The 16,015-nt window shown below is 32.4% G+C and overlaps 1 protein-coding gene across 1 annotated transcript in view; it reads right to left on the bottom strand.

Moving 5' to 3' along the window:
• Positions 1 to 4,699: 4,699 nt before the first annotated feature.
• LOC145312629 (uncharacterized) overlaps positions 4,700 to 16,015 on the bottom strand; it is a 15,891-nt gene continuing 4,575 nt past the window's right edge. The window contains exons 2-3 of the mRNA XM_080151889.1: positions 6,459 to 6,557; positions 4,700 to 4,899 (exon numbers count right to left, since the gene is read on the bottom strand). Coding sequence (XP_080008015.1) covers positions 4,700 to 4,899; positions 6,459 to 6,557 — 299 coding nt within the window. The remainder of the gene's footprint in view (positions 4,900 to 6,458; positions 6,558 to 16,015) is intronic.

Below are 16,015 nucleotides of genomic sequence, written 5' to 3'. Positions count from 1 at the left end.
GAAAATAGCTGTAATATGACCATGTTAGGAAGTAAATAATCATGGCTATTTATTTTGGTAAAAACAGTTATCGGGAAAATAATGACTGAGTTAAATTTTAGGTATAATATCTAAAAAAAGATAATTTGTGTTTTGTAAGCCTATTTTAAGGATAGTTACATGTATCTATTTATTTTTATGTAGTTCAAGATATTTTAGAAAAAAACAAGAGAAAAAGCAAATATTTTGACCAATCAAAAAAGTCCCTCATAAAAATAGGATTTTAAAATCTAAGTATGGAAATAGATTTCCAGTATGGATTAGGAAACCGATTACTGTACGCTAGATTAGAACCGGTTCTTGGCCATACTGAAAAATCATGGTTAGCAACATATTAGAGACAGTTTTCCACAAATATTAAAATAAGTATCATAAAGTGAATACCATTTTTGTTGGCCCGGGCAGGTTTTGATCTTATAATCTATCATTTTAATATTCGCGGAAAGCTGACTAAAACTCCTAAATTCATAATTTAAAACTAAGCATAATTTAAATTCCATAATGTCTTTCCATATTCCTGTTTATTATGTCACTGTGGTGTAAGACAAAAACCAAATTAAAGTGTTACAATTAAATATTTTTAAATTAAAGGACTAGTTCCACTATGGGAGATTTTAGAGTTTAATTGTAGGTTAAAATTAGTTTGATTTTGATGTAAAGGTTTAAATCTAAATGAGTAACTTTCAAGCAATACAATGCTTTTTTTTATTAAATTATCATTGTAATACCCCCTGTTTTAAAGACATAATTTGTTGAAAACCATAAAATATTTTTTTTATATAGAACTCCTCATGTCAATGAAGAAAATGGGATGTTAATGAATAACATCTGACAAGGTTAAGTGGGTTAATTTTGCTAATTTTTTCAATTAAACAAAAAATAAAACTATAGAAACTATATGTTAAAATATTATGATTCCCCATAAAAATCAAAGTAATTCTTTCATATAGAAAACGAATCATTAAAGTTTTTCGGAAAAAACGCGCGGCTAGAGCTAACTACACACTTCTTTTTTCGTTACGGAAATATCCCTTAAAGTGTTACAATAGACGCAATTAAATATTATTGAATGAATTTTACAGTGTCTATGGTTGCAAATATTTTGATAATTTAACTATGATAGCAGCCAAGTAAATTATAAAACAATAATAGGAATTACAAGAAATAAGAAAACAAAAATATGTAGGAAGGGATATTTCATTTGAAGAAAATTTTAGGATCAAGTCAAGCTGAGTATGCCAATAGCCTGTTTTGGCACACGCTACTTGACTTGTTAGAAAACAATTAAATATTAATTAATGTATACCTAATAATTTTTTTCTTGCAAAAAAAGATGAAGGAAAATTGTTTTCTTTAAATAACATATCTTTCCCTACATATACAACAATACGTGAAACCTATCTAAAGTAAGGAAGAAACATATTTTGATTTTAATTCTGTATCATCTAACCAGGGCTCGGCATGCAGCTGCGCGTCAGTCGCCCGTAAGCCTCAGGAAAATCAACCTTTAACAATTAAAAAATCATCTGGAAGTCTACACCTGATCGAAATTTGGACTTTAAAAAAATGTCAAAACACCCAAATTTAAGGCTTATTTGCGGCTAACGCGCGGCTGCCGAGCCCTGCATCTAACTAAGGTTGACCTAAAACTTTTGTTTACTCTATTCATAAACTTATTTAATTGCACATTACAACAAAACACACAAGAATTATACGGATGTAAAAAAAATCTGTAATCCTATATGAAATGCATATCACACTGCAAAATAACGTTCAGAAGTTTTCATAAATTTTATTGTAGCTATAGGAGAGTTTTAGACTATTTTTCTATCAGAATTGGAACCTGTAGGCTACAGGCGAAGCTACTCAAAAGTGAGAAATGTGCCAATATTATTTTTTTTTAAGAAACTTATGAAAAAAATATTTAAAAAATTGTTGTTTTCTGTGAACTCTCTATTACATACTTGCGTTACATTATTCTACCACTTTAACCGTTTAATTACATATTGTTAGTTTTACAGTCTTATGGATTTATTTCTAGGAGCAAAACCTTTCTATGTTTCTATACATGCAGTTTTTTGTTACTACAAAGTCTGAGTCCTTAGGTAGTTTTTCTTTAATAAAATCTTTTTCCAATACAGCCTCCAAAACGATTAATATCCGTTTGATTAGAACCTGTTCGCTGCCTTACTGAAAAATCATGTATAGCATTGTGTTACAGACAATTTTTCACGAATAATAAAAAAATCTTAAAATTATTACCAGTTTTGTTAGCCCGGGCCTTCAGCCCCTAGGGGCTAACAAACCTAATTTTATTCTTTAAATTTTACTACAAAATATTTAATCAGAAAGTTGTTTATAATACGATGCGATAAACAAAAATTATTCGAGTCTACTCTTATAATGTCATAAAAAAAAATTTAGAATTGTTATTGCTTCGCTAATTACTGACCTATGATTGTCCTTGTTAATTTTACGCGCGGCGCTATGAAATTGTGTATTATGTATTTCGCAATAAAAATTCTTACTTTGCACTCTCTGTGTGTGATTAAGATTTGAAAATTATGTGTGTATGTGTGTGCAATTTTTACAATAAATAAAGGGGAAGGGGGCGGATGTGACACTTTTTGAAACCAAAACTAAAAATAAAAGGAACTCAATTAAAAAAAAGAGTTACAGCGCTAAAATTTGGCATGGCAGTTGCCTTTCAGATGTGCAATTTGCCTAATTTAAGTTACTTTTACTTTTAGTTATGGTTTCAAAAACCACATGAGACATTATTTATCCTTTTGAATACAGTAACATTGAAGTTTAGCTACATTAGAAAAAAATAAACTTTATGGGGTTTACCTAAATTATTGGATCTAAAAACAGTTTCATTAATATCTTTAGTAAAATAAACATATCTTCACATAGATTAACCTTTTTAAAAACCTATATACACCATATATAGATAGATAACTTTCCATCAATAAACTAATACTTTAGAATGACTAGTGGTTATTCATCCATTATAATAAAAATTCATATTTTTTAAGTCCTTGATCTTTAAATTTTGTATTATTTTCATACATACATACAACAATTCTGTCCTTTTTTGCAAAGATAAATATGCAGAAAATAAATGTGCAAATATTGACAAAATTTACACTTGACTTGCATATGAATATGTAAATACGAGTATTTGTTTTTAATTTCACTGAATGTTTGACCATGTATGGAATAAATGCATATTTCACTCATCAAGGCGCGTGAACAGAGATTTGCTGGGTATTTGTCCTGAGGGGCGGAGGGAGGACTGACATCCCCTTTCTTAGGCACGCCCTTCTTTATCACTCATCACTGTTTAAAATCAAGATTAACCGTTTAATTAAAAAAAATAACTTTTTATGGCTTGTTTCCCTGTTAACAATTAATGTTGCTATCAGCATATGTCGACATAAACCACTAAACTTGAATGTCAACATACTGTTTCCAATATTAACAGGTATCATCTAATTAATTGCAATCAATCAATCACTCAAGCACCAGTCAAATGCTTGAAAACATTGCCCATAATTTTCAGATCATCATGAGCACCTCTCATCAGAGTTTGGAAGATTCCTTTAGGCTGCTGGTGGCTGCTACTGCCATCGCCCGAATTGCCAGGCTTGTTAGCCGGCACCTGGTCTCGTAATTTGGCAGTTCTAGTAAACCATTATAATTCAATTAATTAGTATGCACGGTTTAACTATTTGGTTGTCTACATTTACAGCCAGGGCTCTAAAGGGATAAGAAAATGGACGATAAAATGATATACATTTTCAATGATAATAATCAAAATTACCCTCTCGGTACATTATAATTTTTGGTTAAAGGATTTGGACAATAGGTACTAGTCAATTTCAATAAAGGTACTTAAAGTTTATGAGCAAACATTTAAGATGGTGGTTATAAACGTTATTAAAGACCAATGGGCACCAGAATGATGTACAGTCCAATGTCCACATCCTCCCTAAATTAAAGAGCTTTTCTGTATAATACTTAGGCAAATTCAAAAAGAAAAAAGAAGATTGGACGCAGGGACAATGACTTAACCCCATAAAACAAAAGCTCCGCTTTAAAATAAAAAAATAGAGGGGATTGGGACCTTATGCCAACTTTCAATAGCGTCGGATACATAAATACATCCAAGTCAAGTTACAAAATATCGAAAACAAATTGCTAGAAAAAAAAACATTTCTTGGCCAGGCAGTTGTCTGGAGTATACATCTATACTCATACCTTTATTAGCTACGCTACTAAAAAATTGAAAATTTCCTTGTCTCTGATCCAGCTACTGACATAATTTCTGCACTTCCTGTTCCAGTATTTAGGAATTGGGCAGTCTAAACAGAGATGGATACTTAAATATTTGTCTTCATTTTTTAGCAAATTCACTAATCCTACAGCGGGGCATGAGCTCTAGGGGCTACAGTAAATTAACCCTTGGGGCTCTTCTTACTTTTACTTATTTAAATATAAAAAAATTTCCCATGTAATGCATCGGACAATTTTACTCCAATATTAAAATCAAAACATTAATACACTTTTAATAACCGCGGAAAGCTGACTGTAATAAGATTCAATTTTTTCTTTTCTTCTCAAAAACATTGTAAATCCTTTTCAAAATAACATATAATTAAGAAAATATCCATCCCTGGCTACGTGGTGGGTTGAGAAGCTGGCCCATGGGGTACACAATCACCTCCGCAGAGGGTCGCGAGCTCCCAGACTTTATATACATCTTGTTCGGGTCTGTCGGCAGCGTGAGAAGATTCTTCTTGTCCGCCTCCACCCGGATGTCGGCGAATATTTCTTTGTTGTTGTTATTAGCATACCCTGTAGGAAGATATACACAATATTAACAGGGATCTAAAGGGATAAGACAATGGTCGATAAGTTGATAATACACAAAATTACCCCATATGTAGATTACAGTTTAACACTCAACTTAATAAAATAAGTTAAACTTCAATAAAAGTCCCCAAAATTGGTAAGCCAACGAATAAGAAAAAGTTATTTTAAAATTTTAGGGAGGAGTGGAATTAAAAAGCCCATTGTCCCTTCCCACCCTGCAATAATAAATACACTAGTTTAACTTGGTACTTTTGTGGTATCGACAAATGACTCCTTTGTTGGCTAAAAACTTAGCAGTGTAAAAACTTTTCCAAAAATAATTCTAAGGGGTAATTTTGTTTAACAAACAATTCCTTATACGTTCTATGGACAAAAACTCACTTAATCGATTTAAGTGGAGGATTACTTATTCCTTTTGCAAAGAAAGAATTGCATTTATTAATTAAAACAATTTGCAATGAAAGAAATAAGTTTTCAATATAACAAAAAATATATATAAACTAGAATTGGATTGTAAATGGGTGGTGAATTCCATTTATTCATTTTCTCAAGGTTCACACCCCTTGGGAAAACCCTTTGCATGGCATTGATTTAATTGAATGTTTCTTAGAATATTCCTTTTTATTTTAGCCATTAGGTAAAATCAGAGGCACCAGAGGAGGATTCTTTAAAAAAATTGCCCCACTAATCGCTTAGTGGGGCAAAATTGTTTTCGTGAAAAATCCTCCAAAATCACATAGAATAACTACAAAAATTAAATAAAATCTTATGTTCATAACCCTTCTATGATTTTGTTTAATTTTTGAAGATTTTTAATGTGATTTTGGTGGATTTTGCCCCACTAAGCGATTAGTGGGGCAATTTTTTTTAAGAATCCACCTCAGGATTCTGACAAACAACTCTAAGCGAAAATCTCCAACAACCCACTTCCTTTCCCCCCTCCCTTTTACCCACAACGCTTTAGTCTAAACCAACAATACGCGACACAAATATCCAAATTTTCAGCAATTTTAAATAGAATTTTTTTTGCTGAATCACGGTCCATGGGTAAAATAAAGAGTTAATATATGCTTTACTCTATAGGCCTAAAACTACCATCATAAATCATTTATAAATTGTAAATTGTTCAATTTAAATGGGCATACTTTAAAGAACTACAATTATGACAAGAGCACTTTTTTAAACAAGTAAATAAAAATAAGTCTAGTTGAAACTAGGAAATGGGCAGGAAAGGAGGGGACATAGGTATGAAAATTGCAGCTTTTCCCAAATTTATGTAAACACGTTCTATCTTTCGATTTGAGTTAAATCTTGATTTGATTCTAAAACTTGCAATGTCCAAGCTTTACCACCATTAAGGGGGGGGGGGAAATTCTACCCCCCCCCCCTTTAATTTTTATTTTAGTTTTAAAAAAAGGAGAACCGTATCAAAGAGGTTAGAGAGATCCTTCGGTGCAGACAGAAACACACAGATCCTGTTACTTTTATATAATTATAAAGATTCAAATATCATTTTGGAGTTTAATAAATTGTGTATATGCCTGTAGTGGTATAGCTTGGTAGAAGGCTGCCACCTCCAATAAGTCCCAGGCTAGGAGAGGTTATTTCACCAGTTAGGTCCTCATCAATAGATCTAAATCCTGAAAAAGGTAGAGTTAGTATTAGATACATCTAAGCAAGTTTTAATTGCAATCCAGGAAGGAAGCGGAATTGTACTGTTTATTACACTAGTCCCCCAAGTCTTATAATAACGTATCTTATTCGAAGAATTTACAACCTTCTATTGAATTTTGATTGGTTGGTTCATTAAGTCGAGTGTCCAAACGTTTAACTTACTGTAATCTACAGAATGGATAATTTGTGTAACATCATTAAGGATGTACACTTATTTACCAGCCATTATCTTATCTCTTTAGATCATTGGTTATTAACTATCCAAATATTAGATTATCTGTGCTACTAGTAATGATAAATACTCCAATTGCTCAACTGTAGCACATTTCAAGTATAGCTTCACTCCTCGAATCAATTAAAAATATTCAGGGATCTAAAGGGATAAGACAATGACTAATATATTAATGCACATCTTCAATGATACACAAAATCACCAATTCTGTAGAATACAATCATTGGTTGAAACGTTTGGACACTCAACTAATTAAACCAATTAATGCAAATTTAATGGAAGTCCCCAATGTTGTTAAGCCAACGAATAAGAAAACGCTATTGAAAACTGTGAGGACTAGTATAATAAAACAGTCCAATGTTCCCTCCTTCCCTGGAAAAAATGACAATTGAATCAATCTACAAATTGCCCATCTTTTACGATCCCCATTATAATTTTCTTTGATAAAATTAAAAAGAACATAATGACAATCAAATATCTGAGTGATACAAATATAAATCTCATAAACCACGAAATTTAAGGGATATAGCAGTTAAAGATTATCCAGTAAAGATTCAATTCAATTTAATTAATATACCAGTATGGCTTCGAAACCTATTAATATCCGCTGGATTATAACCGGTTCTCAGCCATACTGAAAAATCATGTATAGCATCATATTGCAGAAAATATTCCACGAATATAAAAAATCAGTTTTGTTAGCCCGAGCCTTCGGCCCCTCGTGGATAACAAAACTTGTTTTAATATTATATTTTTTTATATTCTAATATCCGCGGTAAGCTGTCTACAATACGAAGAGATAAATAACAATCCTTGTTCCCTATCCCGTATATCTCTGATTATAAAGATCAAAGCTTAAAAATCTCTCCTTGAAACCATTTAACTCAGGGTCAGTTTCCAGGGATAAAGTGATAGAACAATGACAGATAAATAATCTAAATATGCAATTATAGTGTACTTGCTATTACGCAGGGAGGGAGGGAAAGTTGGGCCATTTATTGCACTAGTCCACAAAGTTTTTTTTAAAAATCGTTTTATCATTCGCTGACTTAACAATTTTGGGGTCTTTCATTTAATTTGCATTGTTTTTTTCATTAACTCTTACAGATCGGGCCCCTATTCCCACCTTAATAGATCGGGGGGGGGGGGGTCATATTGACCCCCCCCCTCTATCTCGGCTTCTGTTACAGATAAAGACGTAAAATTTTTTTCTGGTGGTTCATGTGTATTTTTAGAGAAAATTACTTTTTCTAGTCATAGCGGCCAGGCCGCTCCTTAGCCGCTTTTTAGCGGCCAGCCGCTAAATTTTAAAACTGCTGTAGAGCGGCCAATTTTGCAGCTAGGAAGACCAAATTTTAAGAAAAAATTTTATTTTTCATAACAAAAAAATTACTTTTTCTGATCATCGCCAAAAAACGGCAAATAATGGAAACCGCCATTTTCGGCGGTTACGGCGGTAAAACGGCGGTTGGCGGCGCCAATTAATATTTTTATCTGTTTATTATTGCTCAAGGATTTACCAAAAAAATGTATAGGTCTCTAGCTGTAATAGAAGCCACGATATTCATGATATATGTCTGTAGTAAAAGCCGGACAAAAATCGGTCATAAAGTCGGTCAGGGTGCGGTCAAACGGTCATAACACCACTTTTCTCATAAGGTCATTAATATCTCAGTATTCACCAAAAAAATTTTAGGTTTCTACCTTTTATACAAAGTCATAATGTAGAAATTAAGATTTATTTAGAATTTTTTTTAAATTTTGGTGCTACCCAACCGACTTTGACCGGACACCACGACCGACACAGACCAGATATCCTAATAAAATCAACTCTTGCCGACGTATAATTACTAAACTTAAAAAGTCATGAAGTCACAACTCTCTATCATCCCTACAAAAAAATGACATTGAAAAAATAGAGGGGGGGGTCAATATGACCCCCCCCCCCGATCTGTAAGGGTTAAGTTGATTGTCCAAACGTTTCAACAACAAATTGTAATTTACAGAGGGGATACTTTTGGTATCATCATTGACGATGTACATCACTTTTTCTACCATTGTCTTATCCCTTTAGATCCCTGACTATTACGAGACCTCAACATGAATCCCATTGTCCTATTCCTAAGTTTATGGTCACCTTGATATTACATTTGAATTGCTTCAAGGCAATTCTTACTCAAAAGTTGGGTATTTAAGATTCTACCCATTGACAGATGTTTATCTTTATACATTATGTACTGTTAGTGTTATCTTTAGTTTTTGAAACGATAACCTATCATTTACTGTATAATATACAAGAAAGAAAACGAAGTAGCGGGTTTCGTCATAATTCACATTAGCCTTTCTTCTATTTCTAGCCCCTGCGGATGTTCTAACCCTGAAAATACGACGAAACCTGCTTCTTCGTTTTTTTCCATATTCCCAATATACTTATAAACAAGGTTCTATCTATCATTTTATAGATAAATGATATAATCATTTTTTAAAAACACATTAATTTCAATTTGTGGCGATGTAATAGTAAGATAAGAAGCTCTGTATAGTGTCAATAGAAAATTACGTCATACAATACAAATGACTAATAATGGTATACAAATACACAGACTAAATTACCAATGGTAGGCCAGAATACATTTCAATTCACCAATGGTATGACAGTATGAAGTCATTTTTTATGCATAATAAAAAGCTTCATAAGCTAATAAAAAAATTTTAGGAAGAATTATGTAAAGAGATAAAATCAATCTTATTAGACGTTCACTCAAAGCCCAAAAATAATGGACTTAAAAGTGTATTAAACTGTATATAAGACATTTGCGAATATATTGATACCATTAATTTGCCTCTTAGATAGAAAAAAGTATGTGTTTTTAATATTTTTCTCTTGCTTCAAATCAAATTTCAAAATTGAGTCACCAAAAATGCTAAACTAATTTTTGCTCTAGAAGAATCAATTTTTGGAGTTAGAAAGTGCTTAATACCTCATTTTAATCGCCTGGCATTGCTTTATAATATACAGGTAATGACTTGGTTTTTTATAGAACAGCTGACTAAACAATCAAGGTTTTGTGATAAACCTACTTTTGTTGTTGCTCCATAAATGATATTTTTTTCCCAATTTTTTTGGCTGTAAAGAAGCTTTATATATTCATATAACATCCACCTAAATTTGACTTTTGATATTTTATTTATAACATCACCAGAGGGAATTGAATTTTGGAAAAAAAATATCAATTTATATTTTACACTGCTATGCATTGTTCTTGTTCTTGTTTCTAAAAAAATTTATATTATAAAAAAGAGAATTATTTAACGCTTCTATAGGTATGTTTATCATTTTTCTAGGCTAAATATAACTATAATTACACCATTTTAAAGTTAGACATCATAGGCGTCCAAGGGGGGGGGTAATGGGCCATTTGGCACCCCAAAATTTTGTGAACAATACCCCCCCCAAAAAAAAATTACCCCTACCTAGGGGGTGCCGTAGGCACCCCCAACGATTTTGGGGGGGGTATTTACCCCCCCCCAAACCATTTTGGGGGGGGTAATTACCCCCCCCAAAATAAATGTTCTTTAAAAATTTTTTTTTGGGGGGGGGTATTTACCCCCCCCCCAAATTGAATGTTCTTAAAAAAAAATTTTACTGAACATTTTTTTTTGGGGGGGGAGGGAGTAATCCCCGCTCCCCCCCTAAAAAAGTCATAGTGTGACTCGAGCCTTGAGGTGTAATATATTTTATGTTCCTCGTTTGGTCTCCTAATAGTTAATGAAAAGTATATCCTAAATGGCTTTTGATAGTTTATTTTAGGATAGGTTATATTGGTTTAGGTGATTGCCCCACATGGTTAAGCAATTGGCCCCCCGCAGGGGCTAGAAATAGGAGAGAAGCTTGTTTGAAAAAAACGAAGAAACGCCCCTTAAAGAGCGTTGCCACAAAAGGGACTATACCCCAATATAGTCCAACCAGTTAAAACAGTTCTTAACCATGATAACAAAAAATTTAATAGTTTGATCATGTTTTATTTGCTTGGGCCTTTATAAGGGCTAAAACCATCCCGGGGATCTATGATGTAATTGTAAAGCACTGAAGATTCCATAAAATAGATACCTAACTAAATTAAATATTTCATTAAATAATGAAAAAGAATTTCTATAGGCGATTTCTTTTGGAATTTGTCAGGGTGTCTCAAAACTAGTTATAAAACTTACCAGGACCTATAAGACGCTTCACTTTAAAGTATAATCATATTAGTTCATTGGTTAGTGAGTTAATTATTGTATTTTTATGTTCTAAAGAATGAGATACTACTATATATTTGAATAGTAGTGGCGCCCTTAGCATCTAAGAACTCGTGTTTTCTAAAGGGTAAAAAGGGAGGAGAAAAATAGCCTAAAACCACTCAAAGGATTGACCTATAATAGTGTGGAACCATCATGGGATCTATGTGAAGCTTTCCTAAAAAGGAGAACTCAGTATTAAAAGTAATGAAATCTGAAGCTATAGTCAAATAAACCTTACTTACTACTTTATGTTATAGGATAGTACTTATTAACTTAATAGATTAGGTAGGTGCTTTTTTTACATAATTAAATTACCCCCCCCAAAAATTTTACCCCCGGGGTAAATTAGTTTGGGGGGGGTAATTACCCCCCCCAACAGATTTGGGGGGAGTATTTACCCCCCCAACAGACTTTAGGGGGGGTAAATACCCCCCCCAATCAAATTTTACCCCCGGGGTAAAAATTTTGGGGGGGGTAAAAAAAATTTTGGCGCGCTTCGCACGCCATTTTACCCACCCCAAACACGAATTACCCCCCCCCCTAAAATTTTTTACCCCCCCCAAAAAAAAAAGCTTGGACGCCCCCTGTTTGACATCTTAACATATTAACACAATTATTGAATCGGTCTGTATTATTAAGCTGGCATACCTTAAAACAGCTGCATTTCATTATCCTATTATATATAGTAATTATTATATGTATAAACACACTTAATTTTTTAACTTTTTATTGATGGAATACATATGTTTCTCTATAAAAATAGATCATCAGTTCCAATTAAGATGTATAAAATAAGAGTTGAAAAAAAAATATATATATATGTCAATCCATTTTGAATCCTTTTAAAAGACTAAATAAGAAAGAAGTGTTAGAAAATTGTGCCCCCTGCGGCGTTTTTTACTGCTTATATCCTCTTAGGGTTGGGGGGGAATTAGCATCTTTATATAAAAAGGGGGAGGTGTTTAAAGAGAATCCTTAAAGAGAAAAAAATAGGTCATATTTTATCATTTGCAGATTTACAAATTAATACATATTATATAAAGCTTTTTTGTCTGTAGCTTAAGATTTTGGTAAAGTATAAGGCTATTTTACTAATTTCCTTACTCCTTTAATTACAGAGCTCCTAGATGCTTGGAGCGCAGCTGCTAGTAAATAATCAAAGTAAAATGATTCCTGAATAATTGATTTACAATTTTAAAAAGCAAAACATTTTTACAATTAGGATGTGTATATCCACGCCATGGTTAGCTCTTTTTGTTAATTCAGGCGTGTTAGAATTAATCTTAAATATTGGAAGATGATTTTTGTAGCAGTAAGGTACTTAGCAACTTTATAATCATTACTTTATGTAAAGGGATGTCCCGGTGGGGGGGGGGGGGGTTAAGGGTTATTAAAGTGATCGCGAATTTAATTTTTCAAAATGCATTTTCGTTTACCTTTTTTTATATTTTAAGTAATTTTCAAAGAATTATGCCTTAAAAGTTCAGTTAAGTTAGAAAAAAATCAGTTTAAAATGCGGAGAGTGTTTCCACATGAAAATAATGTTAAAATCTGAGCATCAATTAAACTAAGAGAAAATAAGTTATTTCTTCGCTTGCAGATAAAAACAAAAAAATTGATACTTAGAAAATATTTTTGTAATATATCTCTTTTAATATTTATCTTTGAACTTTCTCTAAAATGTAATGAAAAAGTTTGGTTTATTTTAAAAAATCATTAACCAAATACCACTTTGTTTATGCAGGTATAGTGACAAAAGAAAAATTGATTAAATCTGTAGAAAGCATGATATTTAAGAATTAAAATGTTTAAATAGAATAAACAAATATCATTTGCTGCTCATATTCAGCATAAAATATAGCAGTCTTTCTATAGTATTTACATAAAAAAAAGCATTTTATCATCGTAAAATAATCTCGTAATGTGTCGAATTTAATTATATATCTGTCATTATACACACACACACACACACACACACACTCATTCACTTACCTTGGGCATTCATGTTTCCCTTTTCCATTCTCCGTCCCCCTCCTTATCTTTTGTGGTACAAATGGTACCAACGGATTTTGTTAAGTTGAAGTATAGAAACCAAACATTACTAAATATTGTAAAAGTCGCAGTCCCTTCAGTGTATTTTAAGTTGTAAGTTTGGACCAGTACGGGAAAATTTCAATAGCTATAAAAAGTAAATAATTTTATTCCCATAACTGAAAAAACATGTTATTTTATTTCAATTTTTGTATAGGTTTATTGGTAACTGACTTGATTTATTACCTCAGGAACCATCTTTACATTGTGTTTAGGATTAAGATAAAAGCCTTGCTTTAATTAATGTACATCCATGAATAACAGCTTAATATTAAAAGAATATAATTTGTGTTGTCTCTTTATCTTATTCCATGTTTTGAAGTATTAAACAATCAAGTTCTGTGGAGTCCTATGTATGTTTGTGTGTGTGTGTATTTGATTTAACCTGGCTGTGCTGTACTCAGAAAACGCTTATAGCAAATTAATTCATGTTTCAAAGATTGTTTCTTTTAAATATCTTTTATAGATTTTAGTTAATTAATCAAATATAATCTAAGCAAGAATTTTACCCCAAAATAAAAAAACCATAATAGCTAAAAACTTTCTCAATCTATAGTAAAATCCCCCAATTATGTGGGGGCCTAATCGTATTTTTAGCTCTGCAGTATGTTGAAGCTTTTTTAGCAAGTAGTAAATATTGAGATAGGATGAGGGTGCTATGTTACACAATCGACAACTATAAATCAGCTGACCTTATACCCATATTTGGTAATATCTTTTCGATTTTCGGTAAAAATCATTTAATCTCCCCGTAAAAAGAAATTACAAACTTTTTTGGTTAGTTTAATATGTATGTAACAAAAGAATTTATTCTACTCTAAATTTGCAAGTAAACTTCAACAAAAAGATTGTTATTTGTCGATTTTGATAGGTTTTAAGATATGTATAATAAAACTCAAAATACAACGATGTTTTCAAGGGAATAAATTCGTTTTTTTAAAGTTTGATTTACTTTTAAATGGGAAGTATTTAAGACTTAATTCTCAAAAAAGTACTCTTAAAAAACATTAATCAGTGACATATATCAACTTTTTCCCAGCTTCGTGAACACTTTAATTAATTTGGGGCAACCCCATAATTTTTAATCTTCCCCTTCCCCCCCCCCCCCAAAAAAAAAAAAATATAAAAAGCTTTGACGTCCTTGCCTCTATTATATAAAGATTACCCCACAAAATGAACATGGGGATGCCCAAATTTAGATATTTCAATTCCCCCCCCCCTTCCCCCCAAATCAAAAAGCTTGGACGTCCTTGATTAAGTAAGCTCATTTAAAACATACTGAAATCAATTTGTGTACAACAATTATCCTATTTAGTTTTTTAGTAGTGAAGCTACTCTATAATTCAAAATATTTGTCCGTCCATTGTCTGTCCATTCATCTGTATGTCTGTTCATTGGTATGTCTGTCTGTCTGAGACAGAAAGGGGAAAACAATATTTTCTCGGCTTCTATAAAAGATAGAAGGCTGAAATTTTCATGGATTGAATATTCTCTCACTCTATTAATACTCCATATTTTCATCAAGTTTCATTAGGATTTGCCAAAAAACTGGGGTGGGCTATATCGATTCCTACATTTCAAGTTTTCATGATTTTCTCTACTCCTATTCAAGTTAGATGGTTGAATTTCAGGGATTGAATACTTTGATATTTTGCATAATTTTATCAAGTTTTATTGAGATTTACTTATTGGGGTTCTACCTCAAACATAGGAGTCCCAAATGTCGGAGTGGACAAATGCAGGAGTCCCAAACATCGGAGTGGACAAACGTAAGAATGGGACAAACGTCAGAGTGGACAAACATCAAGGTGGACAAACGTTGGAGTGGAAAACATTGGAGTGGACATTGCTTAAATAAAACCTAGGAGTGTCTACTATTTTAATAATATTACAATTTTGAAATTTTTTATACCCTTGTCTACAAAATAATGACTATGGCTGCAGCGCTCAGCCCCCTAGCCTATATCCTAACCTAACCTAACTAAGAAAAGTTACGGGACGAAGGTAGGGGGGGCTGTGTTTGTATAAAAAAAATTCAAAATTGAAAAAAAAGTTTGGGACTCCTGTGTTTGTCCACTCCGATGTTTGTCCCAAAAATCCTGCGTTTGTCCACTCCAACGTTTGTCCCACTCCTGCGTTTTTTCCACTCTGACGTTTGGGACTCAAGCATTTGTCCCTCCAATGTTTTTCCACTCCTACATTTGGCATGGAACCGATTATTGGTTGGGGTGCTAGTTTGATTCCTAGATTTGTAAGTTTTAAGGATTTTCTTTACTCCTTTTAAAAAAAAATTTTAAAGGCTGGTTTTATACCCCCCATAATATATTAAGGGGGGTGATTACCCTTATCCCTAAAAAAAAATACCCTTTTACAAGCACCTCCCCCTGGATACTCCTGCACTCCCCCTTGTAGTGACTAGGCCAACTTTATGGTCTCTGGTTTCAGGAAGCCCATTCAATTATGAGAAGTTCACATTATAAGAGCACTCTTATAGCATCCTCTCTATTAGCATTACATGTGTAATGCATTATAGACAGACAGATAGATATTGTGAGGGATCCTACACTTTATAACACCTTGTTTTGCATTATAAAATTGTTCCAATAGTTCTTGATATTGATATTTTATTTAAAAATTACAATAACTTGAATATAATGATGTTTAAAAAATGCTGAAATTATAGTTATATTTAGACTAGAAAAATGATTAACATACCTATAGAAGCATTAAATAGTTCTCTTTTTAATTATAAACAAGAACGAGAACAATGCATAGCAGTGTAAAATATAAATTGATATTTTTTTCAAAATTCCAAAA

This window comes from Acartia tonsa, chromosome 2 (assembly GCF_053477335.1).
Source record: "Acartia tonsa isolate MP-2025a chromosome 2, ASM5347733v1, whole genome shotgun sequence".
NCBI lineage: Eukaryota > Metazoa > Arthropoda > Copepoda > Calanoida > Acartiidae > Acartia > Acartia tonsa.
This window is presented reverse-complemented; position numbering and strand designations above follow the sequence as displayed.